Genomic DNA, 13,400 nt, shown 5'->3' on the forward strand with positions numbered 1-13,400 from the left:
TCCTCCTCACTAAAATCACATTTGACATAACCCAACAGACCTAAAAATAAAATAAAATGATTAAACAATGATTAAAAAAAAAACAAATGATTTTATTTTTCTATTAATTGAAAAAAAAAAAATACATAAGAAAAGCAAAATCCCCCGATGGTGCATGAGGGGAAGCTCTGAATCTCCCATCTCTCTAAACTGAAGCGAAGAATAGAAGAATAAAGCAAATCCCAGAAGGAGTTGTTGTTGTTGTTCATCGTTTTGGTCGGCCTTTTGCTTGTTGATCAAGCAGCAACGTTGCTGCTTCTTCTTCTTCTTCCTGGAGAAAGAACGAACGAACGATCCAGGGTTTCCATGAGATTGGTATAGTTAAAGAGTTTTTTTCGAATTGCTGTATCTCTCCGCTTGATTATTCATGAAGCAAATTCGTCGATGGCAGAGGATTCTCTTCCTCTCATTGCTATCCATATCTGTCTTCGCTCCGCTTATTCTCGTCTCCAATCGTCTTAAGAGCATCACTCCCGTTGGTCAGCCCTTCCTCTCCCCCGATCCTTCTTCTATTGTACATGGATGATCGTTGTTGCCTTTTGATCTGTGATTGAATCTCATGAAAATTCACCATCGCCTTTGCTTTTTTGTAATTTTTTTTGTTTTGATTTTGGATTTTGGATTGTTTTCTGACAGGTCGTAGAGAATTTATTGAAGATTTATCCAGAATTGTAAGTCTGGTGTTTCCTCGTCTTCAATCTCTAGATTTCGCTGTTTTTTTTTTTATCATTCTAGATGTTTAGGTTGAAATTTCCTTTAATCCGATTGGAGAATCTTCAGCATCCTGTTTAGTTGTGCCAAGTTTTCAGATCTTATTATTCTTGTTACATCTGAAGGCTTTATAGTTCTCCTGCAATACACTGTAGCTGACATGTATACACCATTATTCTACAGAGATTCAGGACAGATGACCTTAGACTTAACGCTATTGGACAGGTACGTTAGAAGTTACCGGAGTCATCTCCTTAAAACCTTTTGACCATTCTTTTAGTTGAAATGGTTTTACTCCGTGATTTAAGGAGGATGGAGAAGGCTTGAAGGGTCCAAGACTCATTCTCTTCAAGGATGGCGAACTTAATTCTTTAGTAAAGGATAATTCGTCTGATGAAAGTGATGCTGGTTGGGTCATATCTTCAAATCTTGCTTTGTTTTGCTCTCATGTTATCAACTCCTCAGATTTCTTATCTGTAGTAATCATGGGTTGCAGGTAATAATCACAAAAACAGGGAAGAACAAGTAATAGTTGCACAGAAGGTGACTGTTGGCTCTGATGAAAAGGTGTGTGTGTATATATAAATTCAACCGGTTTGAAGATATCATGTACACTTGATTAGTCCAGCTGATATAAGTAACATGAACTTGACGATTGCTCAGGGTATGAAATAACTCCTATATTGAATCCTAGTATCAGATTACAAGACATTGTGGTCCATGTTGATTAGTTGATCTAAGGAATAGAAAAGCCAAGTGTTTTGCTTTCTGTCAAATTTTTAAAGATTAGATGTTTCAAGATTACTTTTTTTTTTGTTTGTTTTGTGTCAGGATCAACTTCTACCCACAGTCAATCAACTTGCTAATAAAACGGATTTCAATCCCCCTTTTTCTAAGGGTGAGAAGAACACAAGGGTTGAGCCCGATAGAGCAACAGATGTGAAGACAAAGGAGATCAGAGACAAACTTATACAAGCTAAAGCCTACCTGAATTTCGCTCCACCTGGAAGTAACGCTCAACTTGTGAAAGAGTTGAGAGCTCGGATGAAAGAGTTGGAACGGTCAGTTGGTGATGCGACAAAGGACAAAGATTTATCAAAGGGGTAAGCCACAACTGCTTGCTTCAAAAGGAGAGAGGATACCATGATTGTATTCAGAAACTTGTTACAACTACAACCTTTTACTGACAAAAACTCGGTTGTTTAAGATGACTCTTATAGTAACCTCTGGCATGATTGTTTCTTTCAGTGCTCTTCGCAGGGTGAAGCCCATGGAAAATGCGTTATACAAGGCTAGTCGTGTCTTTAACAATTGCCCTGCCATTGCTACCAAACTCCGTGCCATGAATTATAACTCAGAAGAACAAGTTCAGGCGCAGAAAAATCAAGCAGCATATCTAATGCAGCTTGCTGCAAGGACCACCCCAAAAGGGCTTCACTGCCTCTCAATGCGGCTGACATCAGAATACTTTTCACTGGAACCTGAAAAAAGGCAGATGCCTAACCAGCAAAATTATTACGACCCTAGTTTCAATCATTATGTTGTCTTCTCTGACAACGTTTTGGCCTCTTCAGTCGTTGTTAACTCTACGATATCTTCTTCGAAGGTACCTTGCATCTCTTTTATAAATTTCTACTTGGTATTTATTTTATGCTAGGTTTCAAGTGTCTTCACTATATCGTCGCATTTACTTCAGCTTCAGCCACTTTTTAATCTGCCTTCTGATTGCTGTTTGCAGGAGCCGAAAAGAATAGTCTTCCATGTTGTGACCGATTCTCTTAATTACCCATCAATCTCAATGTGGTTTCTGCTAAACATTCAAAGTAGGGCTACTATCCAAATCCTAAACATTGATGATATGGATGTTCTGCCTTCAGATTATGATCAATTGCTGATGAAGCAAAACTCTAATGACCCAAGATTCATTTCTACCCTAAATCACGCACGATTCTATCTTCCGGATATATTCCCGGGTTTAAACAAGATGGTACTCTTTGACCATGATGTAGTAGTTCAAAGAGATTTAAGTAGACTGTGGAGCATTGATATGAAAGGAAAGGTGATTGGAGCTGTAGAGACTTGTCTTCCAGGTGAATCTTCATATCGATCAATGAGCAGATTTATTAATTTCTCAGACACATGGGTTGCTGGGAAATTTAGTGCTAGAGCTTGCACGTGGGCATTCGGGATGAATCTAGTTGATCTTGAAGAATGGAGAAGAAGGAAGCTGACTTCTACATACATAAGATACTTCAACCTGGTACGCTATACACACACTCTACTGCACTTGCTCCCCTTATTTAACTAACACTAGCCATATTCCAAGTTTTCGAATGAGTATACGCCATTATTATGAAAGACGTTGTAATAATGATTGGGTTTTAGATAGCCTATCTAGGGGATGAAAGGTTTTGAATTTAGAACTCAGAAACATTGCTTTAACTAGCAAACGAACATAAGGCAAACTAGTACTAAGATCATATCCTAGAAGAAGAGTGGTTACAACTTACAACCAACAACGTATCTTCTTCTCTATGTAAATACACACATTGCTTTAACACACAGTGTATTGGCAGGGAACAAAGAGACCATTGTGGAAAGCTGGGAGCTTACCAATAGGCTGGTTGACTTTCTATAGGCAAACATTAGCGTTGGACAAGAGATGGCATGTGATGGGGTTAGGTCGGGAATCAGGAGTTAGAGAGGTTGACATCGAAAAAGCTGCGGTTATACACTACGATGGGATAATGAAACCATGGATGGACATTGGCAAAGAGAAATACAAACGTTACTGGAACATACACGTCCCCTACCATCACACCTACTTGCAACAGTGCAATCTTCACGCTTGATACGAAAAAAAAAAAAAAAAACAGATTCAGACAACTTAGGTTCAGTTTCAGATTCTTTTTTGTGAAACAAGCTACTCAAGCATGGTATCAAATGTGTTATGATTAGCTTCATTCTTTAACTCACATCAGTGTAAATCTTGGTTCTTCCTCCTTTTTCATACTTCATTAGAGCTTTTAATCTTATACTTTTAGGTTACAGCAAAAACAGATTGCTCACGTTATTTTTCAACCGGATTAAAGATTGCGGTTCGGCTTATAAGCGTAACCTAAAATAAACCGATCGGTTTGTTTTAATTATAAGTTGAACTAAACCCTAAATCGGTTTCATAAAATCTCTACTCACAGCCTCCTCCTTGGCTCGCTTTCTTCTTCGTCTTCTTCGTCTTCTTCGTCAATCGAATTCTCTCTTCTCCCAATCTATTCTCAACTTTTCTGACTAATCTTCGTCTTCACCACCATCTCTCGGGGTTCTTTCGAGCCGATCGCGTCTTCAGTGGTTTAGGTATTGCTCGATTTTAGATAATTTCCTTTTTTTGTTCTCTCTTATTCTGTTCCTTGTAGCTATGATAATGGAAGAGTCGTGTACGCTATACAGAAGGATTTGATGTTCATTACTTGTTAATTTCTATTCGCTTTACGAATTCTACTTCTTTGATTTTTGTTTTTGATTTTTGATTCAAACGCATATCTGACTTGTGAATTTAAACATTGAAGAAATGTTCTATCTAAGTGAGCTCGAACATTCACTAAGAGTGCCTCCGCATCTACTTAACCTCCCACTCGAAGATGCCATTAAGTCAGTGCTTCAGAATCTCTTATTGGACAAGGTTTTTATTTTTGCTCATTGCCCCTTTTCTTATTTACAATGTCTGCTTATTTATACACGCACAGAGTGGCTAACTTTATCATAATTTTGTTATGAAAAAGGTTTTAGCAGATTTAGGGCTTTGCGTATCTGTTTACGACATTAAATCAGTAGAAGGAGGATTTGTTTTACCCGGTGATGGTGCTGCCACCTATAAGGTATTTTCATATTTTTTTCTCATCTCTCTCCTTTTTACCTTGTTGTGTTGTTAATTTTAGTTTTTACTTGTGATTGTAGGTAGTTTTTAGAATTGTTGTCTTTCGTCCATTTGTTGGTGAGGTCATTGCTGCAAAGTTCAAAGAGTCTGACGCCAATGGCTTGCGCTGTGAGTAACTACTATATAATTTACCAAATTCACTCAAGAGTTCTAATGTTGTGCACTCACTACATCCTGTTACATACTTATGACATCTCTATACTTGGCAGTAACACTTGGATTCTTTGAGGACATCTATGTGCCAGCTCCACTTATACCGATACCCAACCGCTGTGAGCCTGACCCTTATAATAGGTAAAGTAAAATGTGTCCTGCAGTGCATAGAATATTTCTAGGGATCACAAAGTTTAATGTGTTTTTTGGTTAACAGGAAGCAAATGAGATGGGTCTGGGAGTTTGACGGTCAAGACTATATAATCGATGATTCCTGTCAGGTTAACTTTTTTGGTTCCCCAGTTGCTCTTTTAAAGTGTAAATTTTCGATAGTGGTCTCCTTTGAAACGTAGCATTGTGATTGGCAGATTAAGTTTAGAGTTCAGAGCATCAGTTATCCATCAGTTCCAACTGAGCGAGCAGAGGACGCAAAGCCTTTTGCTCCTATGGTGGTCACTGTAAGTTCATTCTCAAAGCTTTTCATGTTGTATTTCTTCTTCCTCTTTCCGAGATACCAACTTCTTCTATACCATGTTTTTGTTTTTGTTGACCCCTTTTCGGTCCAGTAATCAATCAATGTTGTGAATTGTGCAGGGGAATATAGATGACGACGGTTTAGGTCTTGTTTCTTGGTGGGAGTCTTTTGCCCAGATTGATGAAGAAGAAGAAGAGGAGTGAGAGTCTGAGACCCGAGTCTATGCATATACAGTATCAGATGAAATCATAACCGATGATGATAATAGTCATAGCGACAAACTTGTATCCTCTCCAATTTTTGATAAAAACTAAAGATCTCTTCAGTCTAGTTTTTGCCTGATCTAGGAAGTTATGAAACTTAATGTCTTTTTCTATGTAATGTAAAAAAGTGATACAAAATCTGATTATTAATTACAAAAAAAAAAAAAAAAAAAAAGAAGAAATCTATGATGGATGAAGAGGGAGTTGGGAGAGGAGTAGATGAATGTCAGGAGCGTGGTGATCCTCTGCACGGATGCGATCAGGTTGAATCCAACGGCCATCAGAGTTCTTAACCATTCCTTTGTTAGCGTCTTGGCGCCAATAGGGAGGGACCATGAAATGGTCTTTCAAAAAATCAGATGCTTTGTTCACTAACGCTGGATCTCTCCCACTTGATAACACAAATCTCTTTCCTTTCCCATGATACCTGTACGTAATTTTATTAGCAACCAGAATTTGACATAATTGGTAACATCATCATTCTTAAAAGTACTGTATATTTTAGTAGTTTGGGTGGGGTTTTATGATCCAACCACAAAAGCGGTGCCACGTTAATCAGATTAGTTATCCGAAACCCGCATTTTTATGAAACAATGCTTACCAACTTTTTCTTGTAAGATCATACTGTATTAATTACAAGGTTGTTGGAATGTGAAGTAAGATTTTTTATTTTTTTATTATTATCTTTTTCTTTTGATACACAGAAACTGAGTTCTTGTCTCCTAAAAAAAGAAAAAAGTCGCAAAACTGAGATTTGTGTTGAGTGGTCATGTAGTATTTCTTTATAATATTACAATTTATCTGAACGTTAAAACGAAATTAGTAAAAGCGATCTGTATTTTCGAAATGTCAGATTACTTTTGAAGTAAAAAAAAAAAAAAGACTGACCCGTCAAGGAGATGGAGGAGAGCTTCCAAGTTATGAGCAGTAGAAAGATCAACGGTTGGCTTCAGGAACGGCGAGTTCTGATGATCCAACGGCAGCTTTTCTCCCACGTGGCAGTAACACCACGGCAATCCTCCCGCCAATTTCATTAGCGCGTGTGGCGCACGCTCGTTCAGAAACAGTCCCGGCGATTTCGCCACGACGTCGTGCTCGTTCACCACCCTCAGCACCTTCACTCCCAGTTTCTCGATCCTCTCCTTGAACCGAATATTCCCGACTCGCGGTCCTCCGTACGTGAACGCCGTCACCGGTATCACTTTTCCTTTCCTAGTTCTGTTCAGACCCATCTCCGCCACGTCGTACGCGCTTAGCACCGCCAATGCGCCGCCGAGGCTGTGTCCCGTCACGGTGATGCTCAGATCTTCTCCTTCCTCGTCTCCGTACCTCTCCACCAGCCGCTTCACTTCCGTCAGAACCTGCTCGCGCGCCGAGAATTTCGAGAACTTGCACGACGTGTCTTTGTCAGTGTAGAGATCGAGGAAACCGGATTCGACTTTAACGGCCGGGTCGGGGCATCGGATTCCGTTTCCGGATACCGGTTTGAGGTAATCCTTGAGATCCGCTATCCACTCGAGCCGCGTGACGGTTCCTCTCCACGCGATCGCGATATCGCGGCGTCCGACTCGGCCGCGCGTGGCTTCTTCGTCGTCGGTAACCGCAACGTATCCCATCCAGTTGGCGTTCTTGCTCCACACCTTGGACCATCTAGATTTCGAGAAGAAGTTGGGGAGGTTAATGTTCGACGTCGCGTAGAGATAACGCGCCACCTCGTAGCCGGAATCGAGTATCCCAAGCGATTCGAACAGGTGACGGCGCGTGAACCTGCAGCTCCCACAGTACCTTGAGAAAGGATCGAAGTCGAAGGCGTCGTAACAGGCCTGGGCCATTTCCCCGTACCTGATCAGCTCGGATCTAAGAACGGGGTCCATCGGATCCATTAACCCGGCCCAATTATCTTCTCCTTGGATCTTCCGCCACGTGTCTCTCAAACTCTTGGATTCTTTAGCTTCTTCTCTGCCCCGCCGGCGAATATCCTCCGCCGTCGTCAGCTCAAAGTTTTCCTGCTCGAGCCTTGGAGAAATAGAAGCCTCCTCTTTGGTTTTCGACATAGCCCTCGCTGGCCATAAACTCGCCGGCAAAGTAATACGCGTAGTGTGGTTTGAGGCTAAGAGAGTAGTGAGTTTTTTGGTTGATAAGATGAGGAAGACGAAGGTAGTGGGAGGGAACGGTCGCCATTATTGAAAGCTTGATGACTTTCAGAGTCGTAACGGAATTTAATTGCACCCTTTTATATATATATATATATGTTAACAAACAATAATAAAGAATTATGCTCATGCTGCATGCGTATATATATCATTTTAAATAATATGTTGAAGTTAACATACAATAGTTTATTAGTATATCATTCCACATCCATCTCTTGTTTCTTCTTTTTCTTGTCATTTTTTTCTCATTGCATTGCATTGCGTCATTCATCACAACCATCAGTAGATTTACGCGAGTGTCCTTAACCAACCAAGTATACCAAGAAGGCCAGTATCAAGTACCCGTGATTTCTTCTCAATCCCTAAAAGTCAAACGATGAAAGTGATTTTTTCTTCTGCACATAGTAATCACTAATCAAACCAGTCTATTCAACATATGTAAAAAGATGACTTTTCTCACCAATATCAGCAGCTACCCGATGGGCACACATTACTCCTGAGAATGCCACAGCTATAACTCCTTGACCAGGAAAGCAACTATCCCCCACGCAGTATAGACCATCGATAGCCTATTATTAACCAAATCATTCTTTCATTAGCCAAACCATTCACCAGCAGAACTAACCAAATCCTGATGTTATCTATCTTTCTTTGGCTTACCGTTGTGTTGAACGGCATGCCTAATAAACCTTTTGGGGTTCCTCTAGGCATTGGCCCATATGTTCCCTTATCCCTAGCAAGAAATCGTCTGTGTGTTCTTGGTGTTCCCACCTGCCTCATAAAACTTTTAGATATACAGGCTAAAGACCCACATACAGTATAGGCTTGCTCTCATGCACCTCAGATACAGATGTCTCATATCATGCAGACCTACTATTACAATGTCCATTAACAAATCGTAGGGGGGAAAAAGAGCCTAACCTCCTTAAACGTAATAGATGAACTGAGCCCTGGAAACAGTTTTTTCTCTAGCCTCTGTATTATTTCAGCTGCCACTTCTTCCTTTTTCGCTTCATACTCTTTTGGAGGGAGTCCCTAGTACCGAAAATTGGATGAAATTAAGTAAATAAAAAATGGGCATAGCAGCACGAATTGTAGAAGATGATACTACTGCTGAGAAAAATTGCAAATAAAACAAGTAGCTCCACGAAGATATATATATATATATATTTCATGCTCTGTCTCGCACGTCTTAGATCAGCCTCACCCCCCAATCCTCAATTGAGGAAGTTGTAAATATGTGAAGTATATGTCGACCATCTGGAGCCAAAGATGGATCAAGAATGGTTGGAATGCTGAGGAAAATACTACCATAAGGCTCCTCCAGATTCTTCCAATCGTCCTACATATGCAACAAAAGAACAAAGTTGCAATTGAATACTCCCAAGTCCAAACTCAGACAAGGAAATAGATCTAACAACGAAACTAAAACAAACCTCAAGCACAAAATGATGGCAATCTGTATCTGGAGGGAGAACCTCTGCTTTAACACCCATGTGGATTGAAAGAAATGATGGAGCCTTGACATAGACTTTCTGGAAATTTTCTTCTTCTTTTGGAAGCTTTTCTCCTTTTAAAAGTTTCCCTACAGCAACGACAATACAACTTTAGTTTTCTTACAACAGAAAACGCCTATTTGACAGTTTCATAAGCCATTTTTTTATCTTACCAAACGTATCCCATCTTGTAGCATTTGAAATTATTGTTTTGGCGAAAAATTCTCTTCCATCTGCTAGCCTAACACCGACCTGAAATTTCAGGTCCAGCAAAAATAAATTTCATAACCAAAAAGGAATGTAAAAGGTTTAAGGAAAAATATAACTTAAGATTCATACGGACTTACAGCCTTTCCATCATCAAGTATTATGCTTTTTACATTGGCCTTGTAGAGTATATCACTTCCGTGATCAACAAGTCCTTCTGCCAAAGACTTGGCAATCCCACCAACGCCACCAACCGGGTAGTTAATTCCTCCATAGTGCCTGTCACATAAAACCTGTCCTTGAACATGTAAGGAACGAAAAGAACAGAAAGGGAAACACGAGTAGACACCTAAAGCCAAAAAAGACTCCTACCATACTTGCATTGATCATCGGCGTCTGTAGAGCATTGACTGTACTCACAATGAAACACTGCAGGCAAATATGAAGGGTTATAAAATTTGGATAAAGAAATTACGTAGATTTAGAAAAGAAAATGTTTGTTAATCACCTCCGCATCAATGAAAGACAATAACTGAGGATCCTTTATGTACTTTCGAGCTATAGCCCCAGCATTTTGAGGCAAGTAATAAGCTATACAAACACAGAGAACAACATAAAAAGATTCATGTCAGTAGATTTTACTGCGTGTATCAGTAGTGCAGATGTATATACACTCGCAGTAATCAATTAATACACACACACATCAGAAGATTTTAGATGAATACCGAGTGTCAAGCATTCAAGCGGTTTCTGAAAGAACTGTCCAAAAAGGTAGATAGGCTCTTCTAGTGACTTTAATTCCAGAGAGTTCAATGAGTTGAAGATCTGTTCAAGTTGCAAATTATATGAATATATAGCACAACACTCGTAAACGAAGTTCAAAATATATAAAAAAAAAAACATGAGACCTTCCAGCAGTCGCCATAGAAACCAAGGATCCCTTCCTTTTCGTGGGGAAAGTTGCTGGTAAGTTCAGCGATGAAATCATCGTAATCTCTATGAATCCGAACAGAAAGATTTCGGGGAAGATGGAAATGGACAGTGGTAGGATCAGGTATAACCTCCATCTTACGGCCAACAGCCTTCAACGCCTGAGTTATCAAGTTAAGGTTCCCCTGTTCCCTTTAATCAAAATTAAGCCAATTAACTCCTGAAATTGATAATGATAATAGTATTGAATAAGATGAAGAGAGATAGGTAAGAAAGCAACCTTATCGCTGAAACCAAACATGACAGAAGAGCCAACATCAAATGTATACCCATCTCTTTCGTAATAGCCAGAGCTCCCACCAGGAATCAAATACTTCTCCAGAACTAAAACCTTAGCTTCTTTGACAGCTAGCTGAGTCGCAGCGACCAATCCTCCAATCCCAGAGCCAATAACAATGGCGTCGTATATACTCTCTCTTGTACTTGTTGCGTCTCTCTTCGTCCCTTCAACCGCAATTGAAGAAGAAGAAGAAACGGATTTAACTGTAGTAACCGTAGGCGATTTCTTCATCTTCTTCTTCCGATTCTCAAAAAATCGAACATGAAACCCTAAATTGGAAGAAGAACAACCCAGCTTATTCGAGGTCTTCAACGGAGAGAAGAACAAGGAACTAGGATGAGCACACTCTACGGGATTTTGAAAACACAAATTCATGCTGCTAGCTAAAGTTCGTCGTCGTCTTCACTGGATTGGGGATGTAAAACTTGGGTATTCCCAAAACCATCCACTATCATCAATTCATGAAAGGAATATAAAAAGCATAATCAAATTAGCAGCGAGAGATAAGGCCAAAGGTTTTATCCAAATTTGGAGATTTATTTCAATTTTCATAAAACAAAAAAAAAACAAATGGTTGGTAAAGTAAAGGCAAAGGAGGAACATATACAAATCGTAGCCGTTAATCCCTTGTAATGAGGGGGGAGGGGGGATTACCGTTAGATTCAACAAACCAAACCATGTGAGATCGAACGGCTAAAAAGATAAAAGTAGATTGCCAGAAGATGTTGACGGTTCAGATCGCTTTAAACCGTTGATAAACTAGCAAACTTGATGGTAGTCGCAAAAACCATCGACCAAGAAACGGAGTTTGTCCATATCCTCCAAAATTTGAAGGCTTCACGTTTCAAGATTTTCTTTGTAGTACAGCCCGATGATTCTACAATTAGAGGTGTCAAAGCAGGTTCTATGCCCACCGATCTAATCTAAATAGTACTTGGCGGATATGGACACTAAATATTAAGCCCGTTAAAAAGTGGGTTTTGCGGGCTTAGCCCAAATAGATTACGGATTTTAGCGGGTTATACCCGCAGGTTGGTGGATCGGCCCGCGGTCTTCAAATATTAAATAAAAATAAATATTTAATATAGATACATAACTATTTTTATATACTTTTAAATATATATTTTTTATGTGATAACACAAATAATTTAATGTAAAAAAATTAAAATATCTATAAAAAATAATATAAACATTGATTTTATTTACAATTGTTTTTTAAAATTATTATTTATTACTTTTATTTTATTTTAATATATTTTTTTAATTTTATTTTATTTTTAATATATTATTTAGGCCCGTGGATTAACCCGCTAACTCGTTGGGCTTAGCGGAGTGGGTTTGGACATAATTTTTATGTTCGCGAGCTTAGCGGACTGGCCCGTTGCAGTTCAGAAAATAGAAATTGCCCGGTGTAGATGACCAAGATAGACGCGGGCGGCCTGTTTGACATCTCTATCTACAATAATGTTTACCTTTGATTTCAAATTACTTTGCTCTCTTGTGTATGCATGAGAAAGTTCAAGTTATCTTTGTCGTCTTCTCTGTTTTGTGTTCAAGTGATTTGCACGGTTTTTTAAGTCTGCTAATTAGTATATTATTTGCTCTTTGCCTGCTTATCAAGGATATAAAAATTGGGTTGAAAAATGTGGGCTCTTGCCTGCCTATAAGACCCACCCAAGTCCGAATAAGCTACGAATAGTTGAATGCAAGTGGTTTATTTTTGTTGCATACCCATTGGTCCACCAAGATTCCATATGTCCAATATTCATATAGAATCATCTGCAGAAATAAAATCAAGTATGGTCCAAAAAGTAATTAGCATCTATCTATATTCCACGTCAAGCAGACTCTCTTTTTAGCAACTTGTAGGAGGATCGTTGAGACCGCATCTTTGTTTCTAAGAGATAAAATCGGAATGATCAAAAAATCTTCGTGGATGGTCCTTACAATCAAGAAAGGGTAAAGGCTGCCGAAGAAAAGGTTCGGTCTCCTCGAATCATCTTTGTATCATATATACATAATACATTTATTAAAGTCGTTGTAACAGAGACTTGGGGAACATTTTCAACGATCGTTTTGTGATCTCTGTATGTGGATTCTGATTCTTCCTCATGTTATAAATACCACGCGACTCAAGCAACTAGAGTCTCAAGCAACTCCTCTCAGTCCATCTTCGCTTTATTCAAGAAAATGGACAAGGTTATGAGAATGTCGTCCGAAAGAGGGGTAGTTATATTCAGCAAGAGCTCGTGTTGTTTGTCCTACGCGGTTCAAGTTCTTTTCCAAGATCTCGGGGTTATCCCTAAGATTCACGAGATCGATAAGGACCCTGAATGCCGAGAGATCGAGAAGGCACTAATGAGGCTAGGGTGTTCAAAGCCGGTCCCAGCCGTCTTCATTGGTGGCAAGCTCGTTGGTTCGACCAATGAAGTAATGTCCATGCACCTTAGCAGCTCGCTTGTTCCCTTAGTGAAGCCATATCTATGTTAAACAACAAAGGTGTCTCCAAGGATTTATCATACTAATTAATTAGCTATCGGAATGTCATTCAATAAGGAAAACAATTGAGCCAAATCTTGGTAATCTGTTTTTTTTTTTTGGGTATTATTTGGTTGTGTAACTTGGGAAAGTGTACGTATAATTGCAAGATTGTTATCATATAAACTCGGCGGTAAAAACATTTTATTCTTATTGTAACG

The 13,400-nt window shown here is 39.3% G+C and overlaps 4 protein-coding genes and 1 pseudogene across 10 annotated transcripts; 3 read left to right on the forward strand and 2 right to left on the reverse strand.

The window, feature by feature from the left end:
• The first annotated feature begins 79 nt into the window (after positions 1–79).
• On the forward strand, positions 80–3,807 carry LOC104739240 (putative galacturonosyltransferase 6). Of its 3 annotated transcripts, XM_087484156.1 has the most exons (10): positions 80–354; positions 431–518; positions 676–710; positions 934–975; positions 1,059–1,158; positions 1,247–1,317; positions 1,582–1,853; positions 1,999–2,356; positions 2,489–3,010; positions 3,327–3,807. In XM_087484156.1, the coding sequence occupies exons 1-10, from the start codon at positions 346–348 to the stop codon at positions 3,600–3,602; spliced, it is 1,773 nt and encodes a 590-aa protein (XP_087340282.1). In that variant the 5' UTR covers positions 80–345; the 3' UTR covers positions 3,603–3,807. The 3 variants fall into 3 exon arrangements, with proteins under 3 accessions (XP_087340282.1, XP_010457828.2, XP_087340283.1); XM_010459526.3 differs by having other exon boundaries at positions 261–518; XM_087484157.1 differs by lacking the exons at positions 80–354; positions 431–518 and having other exon boundaries at positions 1,247–1,414.
• Positions 3,808–3,829: 22 nt separating this feature from the next.
• On the forward strand, positions 3,830–5,757 carry LOC104739244 (uncharacterized). The gene is made up of 8 exons (XM_010459530.3): positions 3,830–4,104; positions 4,317–4,429; positions 4,530–4,625; positions 4,705–4,792; positions 4,894–4,978; positions 5,055–5,118; positions 5,206–5,295; positions 5,432–5,757. Exons 2-8 carry the CDS (start codon positions 4,319–4,321, stop codon positions 5,513–5,515), a joined length of 618 nt encoding a protein of 205 aa, XP_010457832.1. The 5' UTR covers positions 3,830–4,104; positions 4,317–4,318; the 3' UTR covers positions 5,516–5,757.
• LOC104739242 (phospholipase A1-Igamma1, chloroplastic) lies at positions 5,664–7,858 on the reverse strand. Its single transcript, XM_087484158.1, is given in 3 exon segments — positions 5,664–6,002; positions 6,464–7,666; positions 7,668–7,858. Coding segments are annotated over 3 exon segments (1,638 nt in total). The 3' UTR covers positions 5,664–5,758.
• Positions 7,842–11,626, reverse strand: LOC104739241 (prolycopene isomerase, chloroplastic). Of its 4 annotated transcripts, none has more exons than XM_019236127.2 (13): positions 10,642–11,626; positions 10,340–10,553; positions 10,157–10,256; positions 9,940–10,022; positions 9,804–9,860; positions 9,572–9,724; positions 9,398–9,476; positions 9,165–9,313; positions 8,936–9,070; positions 8,650–8,763; positions 8,389–8,499; positions 8,189–8,297; positions 7,842–8,090 (listed from the first exon to the last, which is right to left on the reverse strand). In XM_019236127.2, the coding sequence occupies exons 1-13, from the start codon at positions 10,692–10,694 to the stop codon at positions 8,017–8,019; spliced, it is 1,431 nt and encodes a 476-aa protein (XP_019091672.1). In that variant the 5' UTR covers positions 10,695–11,626; the 3' UTR covers positions 7,842–8,016. The 4 variants fall into 4 exon arrangements, with proteins under 4 accessions (XP_019091672.1, XP_087340279.1, XP_010457829.1 ...); XM_087484153.1 differs by having other exon boundaries at positions 9,809–9,860; positions 10,340–10,546; positions 10,642–11,595; XM_010459527.3 differs by having other exon boundaries at positions 10,340–10,546; positions 10,642–11,595.
• A 1,129-nt stretch (positions 11,627–12,755) lies between these two features.
• On the forward strand, positions 12,756–13,392 carry LOC104739245 (monothiol glutaredoxin-S11 pseudogene; annotated as a pseudogene). Its single transcript, XR_015579934.1, has one exon. The product of XR_015579934.1 is annotated as a monothiol glutaredoxin-S11 pseudogene (transcript).
• The last annotated feature ends 8 nt before the right edge of the window (positions 13,393–13,400 follow it).

Source organism: Camelina sativa, chromosome 14, assembly GCF_030686135.1.
Source record: "Camelina sativa cultivar CO46 ecotype springtype chromosome 14, ASM3068613v1".
In the NCBI taxonomy this organism is placed as follows: domain Eukaryota; kingdom Viridiplantae; phylum Streptophyta; class Magnoliopsida; order Brassicales; family Brassicaceae; genus Camelina; species Camelina sativa.

Excerpts from the sequence above, each read along its gene's own strand:
- LOC104739240 (XM_010459526.3), top strand. The coding sequence starts at position 407 with ATGAAGCAAATTCGTCGATGGCAGAGGATTCTCTTCCTCTCATTGCTA. Across the intron at positions 711-933 it reads TTGAAGATTTATCCAGAATT|AGATTCAGGACAGATGACCT; the intron begins GTAAGTCTGGTG and ends ATTATTCTACAG. Across the intron at positions 976-1,058 it reads GACTTAACGCTATTGGACAG|GAGGATGGAGAAGGCTTGAA; the intron begins GTACGTTAGAAG and ends CCGTGATTTAAG.
- LOC104739244 (XM_010459530.3), top strand. The coding sequence starts at position 4,319 with ATGTTCTATCTAAGTGAGCTCGAACATTCACTAAGAGTGCCTCCGCAT. Across the intron at positions 4,626-4,704 it reads ATGGTGCTGCCACCTATAAG|GTAGTTTTTAGAATTGTTGT; the intron begins GTATTTTCATAT and ends TTGTGATTGTAG. Across the intron at positions 4,979-5,054 it reads GAGCCTGACCCTTATAATAG|GAAGCAAATGAGATGGGTCT; the intron begins GTAAAGTAAAAT and ends TTTGGTTAACAG.
- LOC104739241 (XM_010459527.3), bottom strand. The coding sequence starts at position 11,076 with ATGAATTTGTGTTTTCAAAATCCCGTAGAGTGTGCTCATCCTAGTTCC. Across the intron at positions 10,547-10,641 it reads TGTTTGGTTTCAGCGATAAG|GGGAACCTTAACTTGATAAC; the intron begins GTTGCTTTCTTA and ends TAAAGGGAACAG. Across the intron at positions 8,500-8,649 it reads CATCTATTACGTTTAAGGAG|GTGGGAACACCAAGAACACA; the intron begins GTTAGGCTCTTT and ends TTTATGAGGCAG.